A 17471-nucleotide genomic window follows, 5' to 3' on the forward strand; every position below is an offset into this window, starting at 1 on the left:
GGCTCCATAGCAAGGGCAAATAAATACGGCGACAGGGGGCAACCCTGTCGAGTGCCCCGGCTTATAGAGAAGGAGGAAGAGACCGTTCTTGCCACCCATACCGATGTTGTCAGATCTGTATATAGGAGCATTAAATATAACAAAATACGTGGGCCGAGATTAAGTCTGCGCAGTAGTGCGAATAAATACAACCAACTTAAGGAGTCAAATGCCCTGTCCATATCGGGCAGAAGGAGTGCCCTCGGCTTTCCGGTCTGTCGAATGTCCGCCATCGCCCCATGTGCCCACCTTATGCTATGCCTGGTCACCCTCTGGGGCATGAACCCGGCCTGGTCAGGGTGTATAAGTACCTAAATGTGGGGCAGGAGGCAGTTGGCCAATGCATTGGCCAAGATTTTGGCCTCCACATTCAAGAGGGAAATGGGGCGATATGAGGCGTGCTGCTCTGGGGGCCGGTCGGGCTTATGGAACACCACCACCTCTGCATGCCTCCAAACTGGGGGGAGCCGACCCTCCTCCCTGGCCTCCTCCACAACTGCTCGATAATATGAGACCAGCTGTAGATTGTAGCGTTAGAAATATTCGCTTGGGAACCCATTGGGTCCAGGCACCTGCCCGGGGCTGAGCTCACACAGGGCCGTGCACAGTTACTCATCCATCGGGGGTAGCTCCAGCTGTTCACGCACCTCATCCGATATTGCTTTGGGCGGCAGATCTGCTATGAATTTGTCTACCGTGGATTCCGGCAGACACTCCTTGGCGGCGTACATATCAGCATAGTATATAGCAAAACTCTCCTCTATGGACATAGGGTCCGTAATCTGCGTCCCCTCCTTGTCCTGTTTACCCAGGAGGGTCTGGGAGTGAAAGGTGCCCTGGCAGAGCCGATGCAGCATCTTGCCGGACTTGTCCCCCCATTGGCATATTCTGCTTCGTGTTGCCAACCCTATTTGTCGGGCCTCGTCCATCAGAAGAGCAGCACAGGACTGCTGAGCTAGGAGCAGTTGTCTCACCACCTGCTCCCCCCGCCTCCTGACTCTGGTGCTCCAGCGCCATTAAGTCAGCATCTGCTTTTGTCAATTCTTCCCTAAGCTTCCTATGGGTCGTCGCGCACCAGGATATGTCTATTCCCCGCAACGTAGGCTTCAGTGCCTCCCATAGGGTCCCGACGCTGGAGACAGACCCTTCGTTGGAGGTTAGAGAATTGTGCAATCGCTTCAATCATAAGTGTCCCATATTCCTCATTCAGTAGATGCCACACTGAGAGGCCCCACCGGAATGGTTGTCACCCCCTGCCCGTATGGAGATCACAGGACACTGGGGCATGAGCCGAGAGGCCACGGGGGAGAATGCCGATGCCACCCTACCAGCCACCCCCGGGGAACAAATATATAATCAAGCCTGGAGAAGGTTTTATGAACCGCCGAGAGGTATGTAAATTCCCGTCTGTCACCATGAGCTCGCCGCAACACATCGACTCAATCAAGACTTGACACCAGGGAGTGTAGTTCTGTGGGTTGTCCACAGCCCAGGCCACCCCCAACCCCATTCCTATCCTTAGCCACATCCATTACATCGTTCCAGTCCCGCATACCACAGAAAGCACATCAGGCATGTCCGCCCATAAAGTGAGTATCTTCTCCACCAGAGACCACTGGAAAGGGGGGCATACATGCAACCCAACACCATGGGATCCTTCCCAATCGTACCCCGAATAAACAGAAAACGCCCCTGTGTGCCAGTCCACTGTTGCGAATGTATGTACGGGACTCTGCAGTGCACTAGGATCGCTACGCCCCTCGAGACCCTCGTAAACCCGGCATGGAAGAACTGCTGAAAACCTTACCGCTGCAGGCATAGGGCCTTCGTACCCATTAGGTGTATTTCCTGCAGCATGAGGATATCAGCCTTACCCCTTTTGGCCTGTTGAAGTATGGCCTGCGTTTAATTTTGTCTAGGGCCCCTGAACGTTCCAGCTTATGATACGGAGAGTGCCTGGGGTCGCCTGGCCTCTATCAAGTTGGCTAGCCATAAGGGAGTGGGCATTGCCATATCGTGGATGGAAGGCCGTGGCGATGTGTGTGTGTGTGTGCAGTACAGTGGACCTCTAGTAAACGTGTGACATGTAACCTTGAACAACCCAACAACAAACCCCTACCCCATACCTCAGGAACGTTGAAGTATCTGTTGTGGCAGAGTTAGCACCCGATCCCCAACAGGGGGACAAGGGCAGCCCCAGCCAATGGATCTCCAACTTACAGCCCATTTCTTCCGGGCGTGTCGCCTACCAGCACTAGCCAGGCAGGAACCCAGCCTAAGTAGTGACTCCCCCAATGAGGATACATCAGAATTTTAACCAACTTCAGCAAAGAAAATGCAACACAGCACCACAGTGACAGCATGTGTTAGGGCTCTAATGTCTGCTGCTCAGGGGCATGGCTTCCCCGGGAGGTGGCTCCGCCGGACAGGGAGCGCCGCCGGGATCTGGAACATCTGTTGACCCTTCTTGGCTGGCCCCTGGGCCCCCACTGTGCCACCTCGCTCGATGGAGTCTGACTCGCGCCCAGGCTGTGTGTGTACTCTTACTCGTACCGATTCATTTGTCCATTTAAAGACCTCCTCCGCGGTATTGAAGAAGTGAGTGCGAGAGTGGTACACCACCCGCAGACGAGACGGGCACTGGTGGGCATACGGAAGTTTGAGGTCTGTCAGGCGGGTCTTTGCGGCCATGAATGATTGGCGCTGCTGCTGAACCAGTCTTGTGTAGTCCGGAAAAATGAGGATACGCACATTATTATAGAGTAGAGTTTCTTTGGCTCGGGCCTGCTTCAGTATGGCATCTTGGTCAAGATAGTTTAAGAGTTTCGCTATTACCGGACGAGGACGGGCCCCCACCGGCGGCTTCTGGATAAGTGCTCTGTGGGCCCGCTCCACGACAAAGCAGCAGGACATGGCCTCTGGAGGAAGCCAGCTCTCCAGCCGTTGCGTGAGGAAGCGTTCCATGTTGCCATCCTCGCAGCCCTGTGGAAATCCCACAAATCGCAGGTTATTCCGCCGGGCCCGTCCCTCAGCATCCTCCACCCGGAGTGCCAGGCCTTTCTGAATGGACTCCATACTTGCCACCTTCTGCTTCAGCACCGTGACATTATCCTCCACTCCCGAGATTTGTGTCTCTGCCTCGGTGATGCCGGACACAGCATTCCGCAGATCTTGCCGCAGTAGCATGACGTCCGAACCCACCGCCCCGATTTTGGCATCCAGCATGTCCCTGGATTGGGTGATCACCGCCATCAGGGCTGCGTTATCTGGTATGGCATCCTGCTGGCCCCCAGTGGCACCGGCTGCCACACCCGGGCCAGTGAATTTGTCAATGGGCCCATGTTTGGTCCAGCTACTGCTACCTTTGTCCCGCGTCATGTTTGCCCACCGGGGTCCTCCCGCAGATCTAAGCTGAGCAAGGCCAGGTACCATCACGGGAACTCCCCCAGTGTAGGCTCACACCATCCAATCCGGATCCCAAACCGTCGCCGAGGTAGAAGCACCCTGGATCCAGAACCGGCAGTCCACCCCAGGAGTCTGAGCTCGGCTAGGGCCCTTCTCACCGTGCGTGCGCGGTCCGACCAACCGCCGATGTAGACACGCTTGCAGGTCTTTCATACACACCCTATGTAGCTCAGCAGTGGTCCTCAGTAATCGCCAATTTCAGGGCCATGTGGTCCAACCGGGAGTCATCTAGGGGGTGTTTACCATACAGAGAGAGATACCGATGCACTCAATCTCACCCCCTGTGGCCCGGTTGTGGCGCCGACCCCCTGCCACAGCTCTGATGTGTAGGCCCTCCGCTGCACTCGGCCGACCAAACTCCCTCACCACAGGCCTCTCCTCTACAGAGGTGTCCACTACCAGGGAGTGCCTTAGTACGCCGGGTAGTCCACCCTGGAGCACCTCACCCACCTCTCCGCCAACCCCCTCAACTGCGCTGCCCGCTCTGGCCTCACTGCCAGTCCACGAGGCAGCGGCGAAGTGCGATGGCCGCCGCTGTTGTCTCGGAGTGTCCCAAGCCGCAGCTGCAGGTAGGGCCGAGATCCAGGCCGCCGCCGGCAATATTCGCTCCGATAGGGGATGGGGAGGACGTGGAAGATGGTGGGAGCACAAAGCGGCCTGCCGGGAGCCCCACAGCGCAGCCCGACTGTGCCGCCTATCCCCGGGTGCCGCCCAGCCGCTCACTCCGCTGACCCCTCGGGGCTCCCACCACTGGAGAACGCCCCGGCAGCCAGAGAGCCCCACAGAAGGCCGCAGCTCCCTCCTCTGCAGTTCACTCCTCACCAGTTCACTCCTCACCAGTGTGGCCTGGGTCCGCCGCTGCATGTCTTTCCTCAGGCTCGTCGCCGACTGCAGAACAGAGCCTCCAGGGGCCGGACAGATATACAGTCGCCCCCGCTGTCGACCAATAGAGCCGGAACCCTTCAGGCAGCGAACACCCCGACGGGCAGGACCAGGAGTAATCCACTGCCCTCAGCTCTCTCTGGCCATGCCCAGCATTAGGCCCTGGCTCCTCCGTTAGCCACCAGGCTGCTCCTCGTGGGCGACTTGATTCCTCCGCTCTAGGCAGCGTGAGTGCCACAATATCGGATCGTAGCACACCTGTGGTCTGTTGGTGCTTCAGGCTCGCTACCAGGATATCTTGGGGGTCAGGAGGAGTCAGGATAATGGCAGGATATAATCGGGCTGGACGGAGCTCACTTAACACATGTCCGCCATGATTGCTTGCTAAGCCACGCCCCTTGTTCTTCTTTTTCATTCTTTTTTCTACTGTTTCTACTGTTTTCTTGTGACTCAGTTCAACCGAGTCACAAGATGGCTGCCAACACTTCCTGGTTTGGAGTGTTGGCAGCCAATTAGAATGAAGCTCGTGGTCAGAAGGGTTCGCGAACCCACCACGGCCATAGATATCAAAACTTTTTCTTTTTCTAATTTCTCAGCAACTACTGAACGGATTTACACCATTTCTTTTTCTGAACCAAGGGCTACCTTTTTGCCAAATTTGGTGAAATTCCGTTTAGCAGTTCGGGCTGTAGCTTTGTCTAAAGTTTCATATGGAAAATAACATGGGGAAACACGTTTTGGGACCTCCCTTTTTCCTCGCCCCCCTCTTAACGAATCACCCAAAAACTTTCAAGACAGGAGATGACCGGGGCGATTCGTCAACCTGCACCAAAGTTATTGGGAAAACAAAAAACGCGTTTCCTATGGAAACTAGGTCCTAACTATAACTACCTACTATCATTGAGTAATGCTTCGATATAGTCAAATACTCAGGAATATGAATGCCAACTGCAGACACTCTATGAGAACACCCATACAATCCAAACACTAAGTTAAATGAATGAAGAAAGGATATTGCTCCGACCGCTAGAGAGACTAATAGAGATGTAAGGACATCGATTAAAACGATGATTGTATGTACATTTAATCACAGGTGGTTACAGCCATGGGTGATTCAGCACACAGCACTTTTTTGCACAATAAAGCACTTTAGTCATTAGGTAAACAACAGAAAACTACAAACAAATAAATAAAAAAAAATAGACATGGAAATAATAATCAACAAACATCCCAGTACGCATATATAGAATAGGGGTTGAAAAGATCTAAGGGTAATATATGTTAAGTGCAAGCATGGAATCTGCACTGGATGATTATATGTAAGCATAAGAGAGTAGCATTTCAGATGATGATGTCATGAGATTTAACCTGGTACTACTTAAAAATCGTGAATGTATACATGTATTCATTTAATCAACTATATTTATATATATATATTTTTCAACAATAATATTTTGTTCTTGCTTTTAATGACAATCACTGCAAGAAAAAGGAAAATGACTTTATGCATCGTCAATGAAGTATTTTTTCTATGTTTATGCGTACTTTGCACATGTGACTATTTTGAAATGCACTGAGCACTTTAAATACATCAAAGGTACTGGCGAACTTTGTCATGTGATCAAGGCTCCGGTGAGAGCTGAAACGTGTCATGCCGCCAAGCACGAAATAAAGGATTGAATTTGGCACAAAAAAAGAAAAATGCCGCCAAGCACGAAATGAAGGATTGAATTTGGCACAATACCGTGGTCCGGACCCGTTTGTTTGGAGGGAATCTACTGTTGTTATGGGTGTATATCTGATACATCTGTGGGTGTTTTTACTGCATTAAATGCTGTGTTATAGACCCAAGAAATAAGCTAAATATTTCACGTGCCCCTTTGATATTTGAGTTTCATAATCCTAATGGTAGCCCTTAAACTACTCTGGTGAGTTTTACCCTTTAGAGGGGCACTCAAATCATGTAGCAATACAAAAATAAATTAAATAACAGGATTATCTAAATTAAGCAGCAAGAAAAGGCAAATTATTTGATGCATTCTCTGGCAGTAGTACATTAATCCAATTGAGCTACAGGCATTTTTATAGAAATAACTATGTGACAAGGGAGGTAATTCCATCATTTTGTAGTGATAAATGCCCATAAATCACATAATTCCACTGTCCCCGACTATTGTCCATTGTTTTAATAGGCAATCTACTCAGAATTGATAAACCATAAACAAATATCCTAATTCCAATTACCGTCCATTGCACCTGGGAGAGAACAGTTTCAACAATATCTTCCTTCTACAGACAGAACTGGTTTTAAACTCTAATGGTGTCTTTTTCCCGAAATTCTACATTTATACTACGTAAGGAAGTATGGATAACTAATTTCTACTCCAGACAGCCAAACAGTCTAGTACATTATTTCATTTACTATGCTCAATAAACATTTTCCTTTTTGAACAAACTCCCATTTGAAGTTAAGTATCCTACAATTAATATTTAATATAAAAAATACAAAAACAGGTAAAGGTAATATGATCCTACATGACCAAGTGGAGCTTCTCTTCCTTTGGCTGAATGGCTTATGGTGTCATCTGAACCACTCAAAAGCAATATTGGACTATATCACACTGCTACGTGTCAGGTTTCCCTTGTCTATGTACCTTTTCTCTGAATGGCTATGTTTTAGCATGTAAGATTTTTGTCACAAGGTTTAAAGACGAAGGTTCAGGTTTAGCACTTTTTAACATTTTGTATTGTATGAAAAATGGATTTAAAGGAAAAATTCATGTTTTAAAAATACAAATTCATATCTTCAATGTGCAAAAAACTAGTGCAGTGAGTATGGTGGATGTGGAGCCTGAAGCAGGACTGGGGCATTTATGAGGACTTCTGTCAAAAACCTGCTAGCATAGCTAAGAGCCTAAGGATATGCACACCTGGTTCAGTGTGATGCGAGCGGTGCAGTACCCAATGCAAGCTCACCCTTGTGCCTACAGCATGCTGCAAATAGGGCATCCCACTTCCTATACCTCCCAAGAATACCTTGCACTAAATACAGTTTTTATTACATCTAAAAAAAAGTTATGAAAATGTTGCTGTGTTCATAAAAGAAAACCTTACCTGTGCTGAATGAGAGCATCGCACAGAGCAGAATTATTTTGCCAGCAACTTCCCACATGCCTGGGTATCTTCTGAAAAGAGCAGCAATAAAGAGTCAAAATACATTGCCCGTATCTTACACACAAAATAGTACTCATTGGTGTAGACGCTCAAACACTGAACATTTCGAAATTGGCTCACAATTCCATATTGCGCAGATTTTAATGTTGATATCTCTTAGTATGGGTCTGCAACAAACAAAACGTGTCCAGGGAGGGGAGGGGAGGGGAGCGTGATATGTTAGCAGAGAGATCAACTTTTGGGTGGAGTCAAGGACTTGGTAGCAGGCGGGGAGGGGAGCATTGAGCACATTCTCAAGGTGGGGTGATGTGGGAGGTGGGGGATGGATAATAAGGAGACTGAAGGAAAATACAAACCAGGCAACATATAGACAGGTTTCCGGTAGGGCCATCTTTGAGGATGCTGAATGCCTTGTGACAGGGAAAATGGGGAACATAATACCTGCACCAAAATTACAGGAAAGTTCAGGAAATATGCAAGGCAAGAGGTAAGGGGCCTTGGATGTGACAAAAAAATATCTATTTACATTCAATATGAGGGAGCTTTTTGCCCACCCACAGCCTTTCCCTCAGGATACAATGTAAACATATAACAACAGGTGCTTCTGCAATCACCAATGCATTGCCTAGACATTACAGATAACATACCACGGCCATCAGACTCGTCTAAAGAGAAACATTACAAATACATTAAGTAAAACATGCATAGGATCTCTAAATTAACAGTAAACTGTGAAAACGTTTCTAAACAAATGAGACGTAAAAAAACAAAAATACCAGTACTCCGTATACACTTTCCCAAATTCTTCAGGTGAATTGTTTCTTCTATATATTTTACAGCTGAGGTGTGATTTCTGGACTGACCCCAAATTAGGAGATTACGTGGGTCTTGGATGGATTTGAACAAGAGAATCACCATAGTGTAGCTCATGGGTTTAGGGAAATAGAACTGCAACTGTATATCTAAAATCAGGGGCGACAGATCAAAAAATGGCAGGATGGCAGAGATCAGTGGACATTCTGCCAAACACTAGGTCAGTATATGTCAGCATTCCTCTTGGCAGGAGACCAAATATGGAACAACTATGGACTAAAAATATCGCAATAATTTTCAATCATTTTACCTATGATGGCCACACCACAGGAATTCCGTGAAATGATCCATGAGAGGGGAGAGTTTTCAGTAAAGCGTTAGTACATTTAATGCCTCATTTAGAGGTTGAGGATGTGTTACTCCATCACAAAAGTGTGCTTTACTACAGAGGGCACAGTATATAAAGCACTTGTAATAAGGTGGCAGGGTATCCATCAAGTTTGTGATGGAATAACCCTAGTGCCACCCTCTAAATTGCACCCTTAGTCTTATAACCATTCTCTTTCTCTCCACAACCATTGCAGCTTCTGTGACACAAGACTCACAGGTCACCATCAAGCATTTTAGTGTTTTAGTTCCCCTCTCTTCTAAAATGTCCCCATTACTGTCAATAAAAATGCATACTTTCCATTCCTAATCTCCCACCCTCTCAGTGCTATATTTTCTCTATTTTAATGAAACCCTTAGCCCCCGCCTCCCTCAACCTCAGATCTCTTCACAGGTTCTGCCAAGGTCCCTGTCCTCTCACTGAGCCCCATGAGGCTCACTTGGACTCCGCAGCTAGGGGGGTCTTAGGGCCTGATTCGGTTAATTCTGATCCTTGCGCAAACCACAGTTTGTGCTTGGGACGAAATTTCAAGTTTAGCTGTAAATAATGCATCCAATAATTATTGGATAAGTTGAATACCTCAACCGTTGTTAAATTTTGGCCGGTCAAACCACCGAAATTTCATGTGGGGAAAATCATGCGGTATTTACAGTGCCATGTGGGTTTTGTTGTGTAAGGCACCAAAACCCACATTTTATTCACCACAAACTCATAAATAATACCTAAACTCTTAATCAGACCCAGTCATGTATCCTTCTCTTTGACTCTCTTTTACTCTCTGTAGCTACGATGGGCCTTCTTTTTCATGTTCCTTTCCTTCCTGGTCAGCACCACAGTACCAGGCTCTGTCACTCATTCTCACAGTTAGGTATCACTACACTACACTGCAAGATCCATCTATACACCTAGCCCAGATATTAGACTTAGCTACCCCACGAGCCCCGGAGTTGCCACCGATACACAAAGCACGGGTCTATAACAAAAAGGCACTTTTGGCAACGTCATTTGCCTTTATGTGTGCTTGTGGGTATTATTTCTACACACCGGTTAAACATGGAGGCTTAAAGGGTCAGAATGTAATTAATGAGAAATGGCACCGGAACATTCATTGATTGTAACATAATATGTTTAAAGTCAGTAATGCGGTACTCTGTTTATTTGAGTTCACGAGCACACCGTCACCCTACTTCCCCTCTTACTTCTCTGAAATTGTTGGTCTCTTGCGGCCTCTGATTATAACCTACATGTTGGTGATTTTCAGCGTCAGATGAGATCCGTGCCGTAGACCTGAAAAAGCACTTTGTGCAAACATATTCACATCAATTGGACATGCATCAATTTCAGATCTAGCTTCGTGATTCAGAAAGTGTGACAAGGTAAATAGTATAAAGCCCTGCTTCCCTGCACCCACCGCCAGAAGCGCAAATAACAGACCCATCTGCCTCTCTTAAATACTTGTGTCAATGCAGCCCCGTGTTCTTACCTTGTACCTTGGAGAAAGAAAGCAATTGGAAGAGAAATCCCGTCTGCTCGGAGCTCCATGGCCGAAGGGCTTTTATTTGGTGACATCAGCCACACCTCTTGTTCACCAGCCAATCACTGAAACAATGCTACTAGTAGCAATAAACCTGTCTCCAGAACTGACTCGAAGAACATATTTTTGGCTCTGTGCCATCAAATATGTTTAGACTTCTCCCTGCATATATTCTCTTCTTTCGTTTCATTTACTTGGACCTACTGACTGAGGCACAAGATATTCCATGTCGGAACAAAACCTCAGACATTTGAATTTGTGTTTCCTCATTTCCCTTTCCAATAGCGCCATCTTTTTTTCCGCGTCTCCTGCATGAAACAACCTCTCACCAGATGGTGTCAAATGTGAAGTCACGGATCAAGTCACTGGTAGTGATCTATATCACATCAGCGAATGTGTCCTTTTTATGCCAGTTGTTATCATATTTGCAGTGTATTCTGTGCTAACATGTCTGTTTTTCAAACTCAAATTTCTCATTTCCATCCATTTGGGTGTTCACAAATGAAACCTTCATAAAACGTAGAAGCATTATTTCCCTTGATTTCCCATCGTCTGTTGTCTAAGTTTTGTTAATCAGTGACGTGGTAAATACGCCAAATCTGGAGCATCACAGAAAGCATCTTTGTCTAATTTTTGGGGGACCAGGACATTGTTGTCTAGATCTTATGTCATGAAAATAACAAAGATAGAGATAACGGCTTTGAGACTCCTCCAGCAGCCATTGGATGTGACCGAGCAGAGATGTTATCATTCATCTAATTTCGACAATTTTACTTGGAAATGATTGTGACATAATATACATGTAACGATATAAATGAATATTAGACTCAATGTTTTAAGAATTTCACCAATGAAGTCTTGATTTACATACTGCACGGTAAAAGCATGCAGAATTGTTTGAAGTAGAATTCTGATAACACTTAACAGTCAATGAGTTAATGTGAAATTTGACATTTTAGTAATGAGAGTACTTCTGCTTAGATAAACATGACAAATAAAGAATAACACAGAGAATGTTCCATGTAAGAATAAAGCTACTTCATGTGTTATGAAAAATGGATAATAACATTAGAATGTGTAACCTGAGCAATGACAATGACTGGGAAAATAGCTGTTACATGTAGATGTACTAAAATGTATCAATGTTCCCTCTGGAGAAGAAAACGTGTGGGATTTTACGTGAAGAAATGATGACATACAATTTTTTAATAAGTACATTATACCAAATTAATTGGAATATATATTAAAATGATAATATTCTGCTTAAAGGGGAAATTCGTGCATTATTCTGTGTAAAATTCATTATGTGTAAGCTGTATTTTATGAGGGACTCAGACTTTGGTACCTACCCCAGTATAAGCGCTTGAACTGGACAGTCTGAAGACTATGGGAACAATCTGTGCAGTTTTCACTTGTGTTGTAACATTCAATTGCCTCTTTCACGTTTTTAGCTTACTTGACTAGACTTACAACAAAAGTGTTAAATCTTAGAGCAATGTTTGAGAACGGACTGACAAGTGATGAGAGGATGAACTCGCCTACTTTCCAAATGCAACAAACGATCACACCGCAAAACTACAGTGGTCCTAAGGAAATTGTGAGCAATGGATTACTTAAATCTTCTGGATTTGTATACCTTTTACTTACTACATCATGCCGTCCTATCGGAAGTGACCAATGGGACATATTGGCCCTACAAATTTGGTGATGTTAATGGGTGTAAACCTGGAAATGATGGAATATAGTTGCCAAATTTTGAACTACGGCATCTCTCCTTTTTACCCATCTTGCGGTACAGAGACTGATGATTTGGGATCTCCAAAACAGGTGAACTGTGATGAAATACTGTGTTGCTACCGGCTGGTATGCTATCGTAATGGGACACTTTTCAGCTGAAAGGGTCCTTAACGGAGTGGCTGTGGCAGTTGATGCTGCAGTGCTAACAGAGGCTGAACTTTCCTACTGGGTTAGTATGAGACTTGACTGATGTCCTTTTCTTTGGACTCTTTAGGCTAAAACCTCCCTTGGCTGAGGAGGATAGATCCTTAGTATTGAATCTCGCATAAGTGCAAATGCTTATCTGATTGAATTTGAAATTAAGACTGTATGCTAATCCTTTGATCCTCAAACTAAAATATATATAAAATTCTCTGTTTACTCCCTTTCATTTATTTGGTTGCAGCTAAACAAATTAATTTAATGATTCAAGGGGTTTAGGGTGGTTCTGTAAATAAACTGTTACGGTTATTGAATGTTAGCAATGACCTACTTCAGTTCCTCATATGATAATTGCTCATCCTCTTACTATTCAAATCCCTTTCATCTCAGAATAAGATCCTTCCGCTGACCTAAGTGTCTGTTATGGTAGCTGAGGTTTATAGGAATAAGGAATTAAATTGCACAGTACAAATAAATTATAGAGCCCAACAATTTAATGCTACAACAGATGCTAATGAGTCAGTCTGCTTCATGACGGCTTGTTGGAAGTGAAAGTCACAATGTTTTTATCAGCCCGCAGAGTATATTTTCTGCACTGGTCTCATTGGTCAGCTTGTTCATTAGAGCATTAGGTGCATCAATTCACCAATGGACTGCTCCAATTGTAATGCATGAACTAAGAAGCGTCCCTACATTCCAATGAAATCCCACAGTTACTATTTTCTAGGCTGACTGCAAAGCAAGTGAGCAGTGCTGTTATACTTAACAATTATTAGGGTAACAGTGGCCTGTAAAGTTGCTAGCACATGCAACATTTTCAGGAAAACAATCTTAACGCATCCATAGTAAAGTGTGTTCAATGGAACAAAAAACATTAGCCCCCCTGATAGGGTAAAGTAAATCAGTGACATTCTCTGATATACAAAAAATATTAATTGGATGTCGAGAGGACCACCGATTAGACTGTAAATAGTCCGTCAACTAGACAGGTCCATAATTGTAAGCCAGACACGAGGCCAACGTACATTTCACCAAATAGGATGAAAGAATGCTAGTACAAAGAAGAATTCAGAGAAAACAATTGTTTGAAGCACATAGTAATCTTTAGATGAATCGTCCAAAAGAACATCAGAAATCACAGGGCAAGCCTGACACATGGATTGAATACAACAGATAAAAAGTGCTTAAACAATATCCCAAGCTTGAGAATCTAATTCAAAAACACCTAACATTCCAATAAAAAACAAATTAGTATCTGAACAAGGTGAAGCTAAAGAAGATAAAGAAGAAAACAAATATGTGAAGAAAAACTTGTGGACAAACTTGAAAAAAAATTCAAACCGAAAAGTGATGTAAACCCCAACCAAAATGAGAAGAAAAGGCCCAAAAAGACCTCCGTTAATACACTTGGAGATAGAGCTGAAAATATGGCGTCCAAGGATCAATTAATCGAATCCTCTATAAATGCACCAACTTATTCATCCATGCACTCAGTCACTTAGTCATTCAGCCACCTTGGTTCAAGGCACATATGTATCTCTCGATTCATTCAAAAAATTTACTATTACTCACATTCATCCTCTCACTCATCGATACAACCATAGACGTAAAAAATGAATCAAGAAACACTTTCGTTTGAAGGTCAGACCTATTGACATTGACAATGCTTGCTACTTTATGTTACACTAACTGTGTACCATCACTACAGGAAAAACTCAGGACAGTTGTATCTTGGTGGTAACGATTTTTAATGAGAATGTTCTGAAAAAAAAGTTCTCTCCCGTAACCTGCTTACACTACCTTACATCATAGGGATATTGATGGATGGTTGGTCTAAGTGCCACTCAAAATGCACTCTCTGTGCAGTACTATTTCCATGCACAAGACTACAGTAGATTTAACTATCATCACCAAGTTTTACCTGAATTTGAGTTTTCGAATAAGGTATATTCAGGTCATCTGACATAAATACTGTTTCTGAGTACATTTACAAAAAACAAAATTACCCAAAAAAATTACAAAAATATCTCTTATTGGGTGTAGATTTATATAGATAGTTTGTTCAATTAATAAAGATCATTCACATATAAAAACAACTCACAACATACATTAAAACATTAGAGGAAAGAAATAATATTTCCATCATAAAAAGCTTCATGATTCTGAACATAATTAAAAAGTAATATACATAATATTTGTCTGACTAAAATTCAATAAGATCTCATAAAACAATTTAAAATAGTCATTTGGAGTCCTCCAAAAAAGCATAAAGTCAGTTCAGTTACACCAATAATTACAATATTCCCCAGGTTTAAACATTGGATCATTCCTCATAACATTATTCATACACATGACTAAATAGATACCTCACGGCCTAGACCTGTGCCACCAAGCATACAATAAGTATCTAGATAGTGTGAACACAAGCCACTTAGTTGTGTCAGATCTAAATGCATACGTGTGGACAAGTGAACATAAAATGTTCTATGGTTTCCAGGCTTGACCCGCACACCGGGCACAGTGGAGTTACAATAGCATTTACCCAGCTTCTTTTCATAGCATTCAAGGGAAAAGACCCAATCCTAAATTATATATAAAGTGCTCGTACCTCAGGGGGTTCAACTTTGTCCATGTAGTTATCAAACTGAAAACAATTTTAAAACTGTAAGAATTTATCTGTTAAAGTGCCTGGTGTTGTGACATTAGTACTTGTGAACTCAATATAGTAAACACAAGGAGAGGATGGATGGAGCGCTGAAACTCTACCGAGACTCACCCCCAGTCACAGATCTGGGTTCAATCCATCATCATTCTTTAACTCACTTTGCCACCTCAGTTCAGACCCAGGTATATGCAAATCAGTCCTGTCCCTGTGTCTCATGGGAACAGTCCAGTCCGAACTGCCAAGCCAGGCCTTCCCTGAACTGGAAACAAGCATCATGGGACCTGTTTCTGGGTAACACCCTTAATCAGCCCGGCTAGCTTGAATCCAGTGGCAAAGTGAGGAAGGGACCCACGTCTGGGCAAACCCTGCCAACTTAGGGCTAACATAGCAAGCTCAAGGAGATGATGGTGGGAGCACTGAAACTTTTTAGACACTCACCCCCAGTCACAGATCTGGGTTGAATCCATCATCATTCTTTAGCTCACTTTGCCAACTTAGTTCAGACCCAGCTATATGCAAATCAGTCTTGACCCTGTTCCTCATGGGAACAGTCCAGCCCGAACTGTCAAGCCAGGTCTTCCCTGAACCAGAAACAAGCATCCTGGGACCGGTTTCTGGGGTACACCCTTCATCAGCAAGGCTAGCTTGAATCCAGTGGCAAAGTTAGCAAGGGACCCACGTCTGGGCATACCCTGTTAACTTAGGGCTAACAAAGCAAACACAAGGAGATGATGGACGGAGTGCTGAAACTTTTATATAGTCCCAGTATCTTTCTTTGAGCTTGTGAAGTATTTTTTTTGTCATGGACGTTGGGTCATTCCACAGAGTCCACAACACCAGTTTGAAAAGCCACTGCCTGACCTTTCTAACCCAACCCAGTTGTCCGGTCCATCTATCTAGGGCTAATAATTATTTCACTGTGTCATTAACCATGTTCTGGGTATTGCTAGTCCAAAGTCTCACTCAAAACACAACAACTTTTGAAACAGTGGAATGAGTGATACTCTTTAGGCCAAGGGCAAGGCGTATCAGTAATACTGGGTTGTTAATTGGTAAATTTGTTTTCAGCAACCTCTTATTTACTTAGTTGTTCTTGTACCCGTAATTCAGCTCCATAGAGGGCTGCGCCCAACCCTCTGGCCCAAATTATTTCTATTGCAGGCAGAAATTGGGTGAAAATCTGATCATTTGATTTTCTTTACTATTGCACTATCCACATGCTGGAGTGTGAGAGCGCTCTATTTTATCTGGGATGACCATGCCAGGTTGCCAGTAAGTCTAACCCCCAAATAATCAAAAACCTTGACCTGGTCACAAGAGTTTCGGCCCAGCCTCAGTTTCCCCTTGAAAGATTTATGAGGATTAAAAAGCATGAACTTTGTTTTAGAAAAAGTTAATTTCAAGGCTTGATCCTAACACACTAAGGCAAACCTATTTAAAACATTCGGAATACTCATTGGGTTTTCGAACTGAGCAGCGTATCATCCGAGATAAATTCTAATTTAAGATCAACAAAGCCAGCGTACAGGTGTCCCTACTTGATCGTAACTTCCTTCCAAATAAGCATAAAGAAGTTGACACCTTATCCAGAGTGCTGGTAGAAGCCCTAAAACCAGCCTGCATATGGGAGACTATACTATTATCCTCTATCCGACAATAAAAACTTTCTGTATAACATCTATAAGGCTAATAGGCCTAAAGTCTGAGTGATCCCCTTTGTCCCCTTTCTTGAGCATGGGGATTATTTCTGCACCCTTCCAGGTCTCAGGGATATCCACTCTTTGTGTAATGGCATTGAAGACTAACCGTCCGTACGAATCGTATCTGCAGCCCTCTCCGTACGACTCGTACACACGCTGTACGACCCGACGAGTACGATCAGACCGGGGCATCAGGATGCGATCCGTACGGTCCACGTCAGGTTCGGGCGATTCGTACAGAAAAGCGCACAATCACATACACACCGTTTGGTGCGTACCCCCCATGATCGCCGGGGTATGCCCCGTACACCCAGCGTACATGGGGTATGGTGCGTACCCCCATGATCGCAGGGGTACACCCGTACACCCAGCATGCATGGGGTACGGTGCATACCCCTGCGATCATGGGGGGTACGCACTGTACCCCATGTATGCTGGGTGTATGCGGCAAACCCCTGCGATCATGGGGAGTACGCACCGTACCCGGGGGGGAGTTCCGTACCTGTTTAGGCACAAACTCTGCTTTTACGGCTGTTTTCAGCTCCCGTAAAACAAGGGTCGTACGTGTGTACCCGACACGTATCGTAGTTGCTGGGTCGTATAAACCAGCCACGAGCCGTACAGATCTTGCGTACAGCCGGTTCCGATGGAGACTCGTACGAGGATTCAAGTCGTACGGTCTCTGTACGATTCGTACGGAGTCCGGCTCCTGGTACGAATCGTACTTCAACGTACGGACGCGGGACGTTGCAGGGTACGATTCGAACAGCTATTCGGAGAGGTTTTTCCCGAATCGGAATCGACCCCTAAGTGTGGTACACCCCACCCTATGGATTTGCTCTGTTGCCCAGATTTCTTGAAACATGGAAATGT

General features: G+C 44.8%; 1 protein-coding gene across 1 annotated transcript in view; it reads right to left on the reverse strand.

Moving 5' to 3' along the window:
- LOC144828035 (lectin-like) overlaps positions 1-10303 on the reverse strand; it is a 333296-nt gene extending 322993 nt beyond the window's left edge. Inside the window, exons 1-2 of the mRNA XM_078686172.1 lie at positions 10245-10303; positions 7501-7571 (exon numbers count right to left, since the gene is read on the reverse strand). Of these exons, the coding sequence (XP_078542298.1) occupies positions 7501-7571; positions 10245-10303 (130 nt within the window). The remainder of the gene's footprint in view (positions 1-7500; positions 7572-10244) is intronic.
- Positions 10304-17471: the final 7168 nt, after the last annotated feature.

The sequence above is a fragment of the Lissotriton helveticus genome, chromosome 4_1 (genome assembly GCF_964261635.1).
Source record: "Lissotriton helveticus chromosome 4_1, aLisHel1.1, whole genome shotgun sequence".
Lineage (NCBI taxonomy): Eukaryota > Metazoa > Chordata > Amphibia > Caudata > Salamandridae > Lissotriton > Lissotriton helveticus.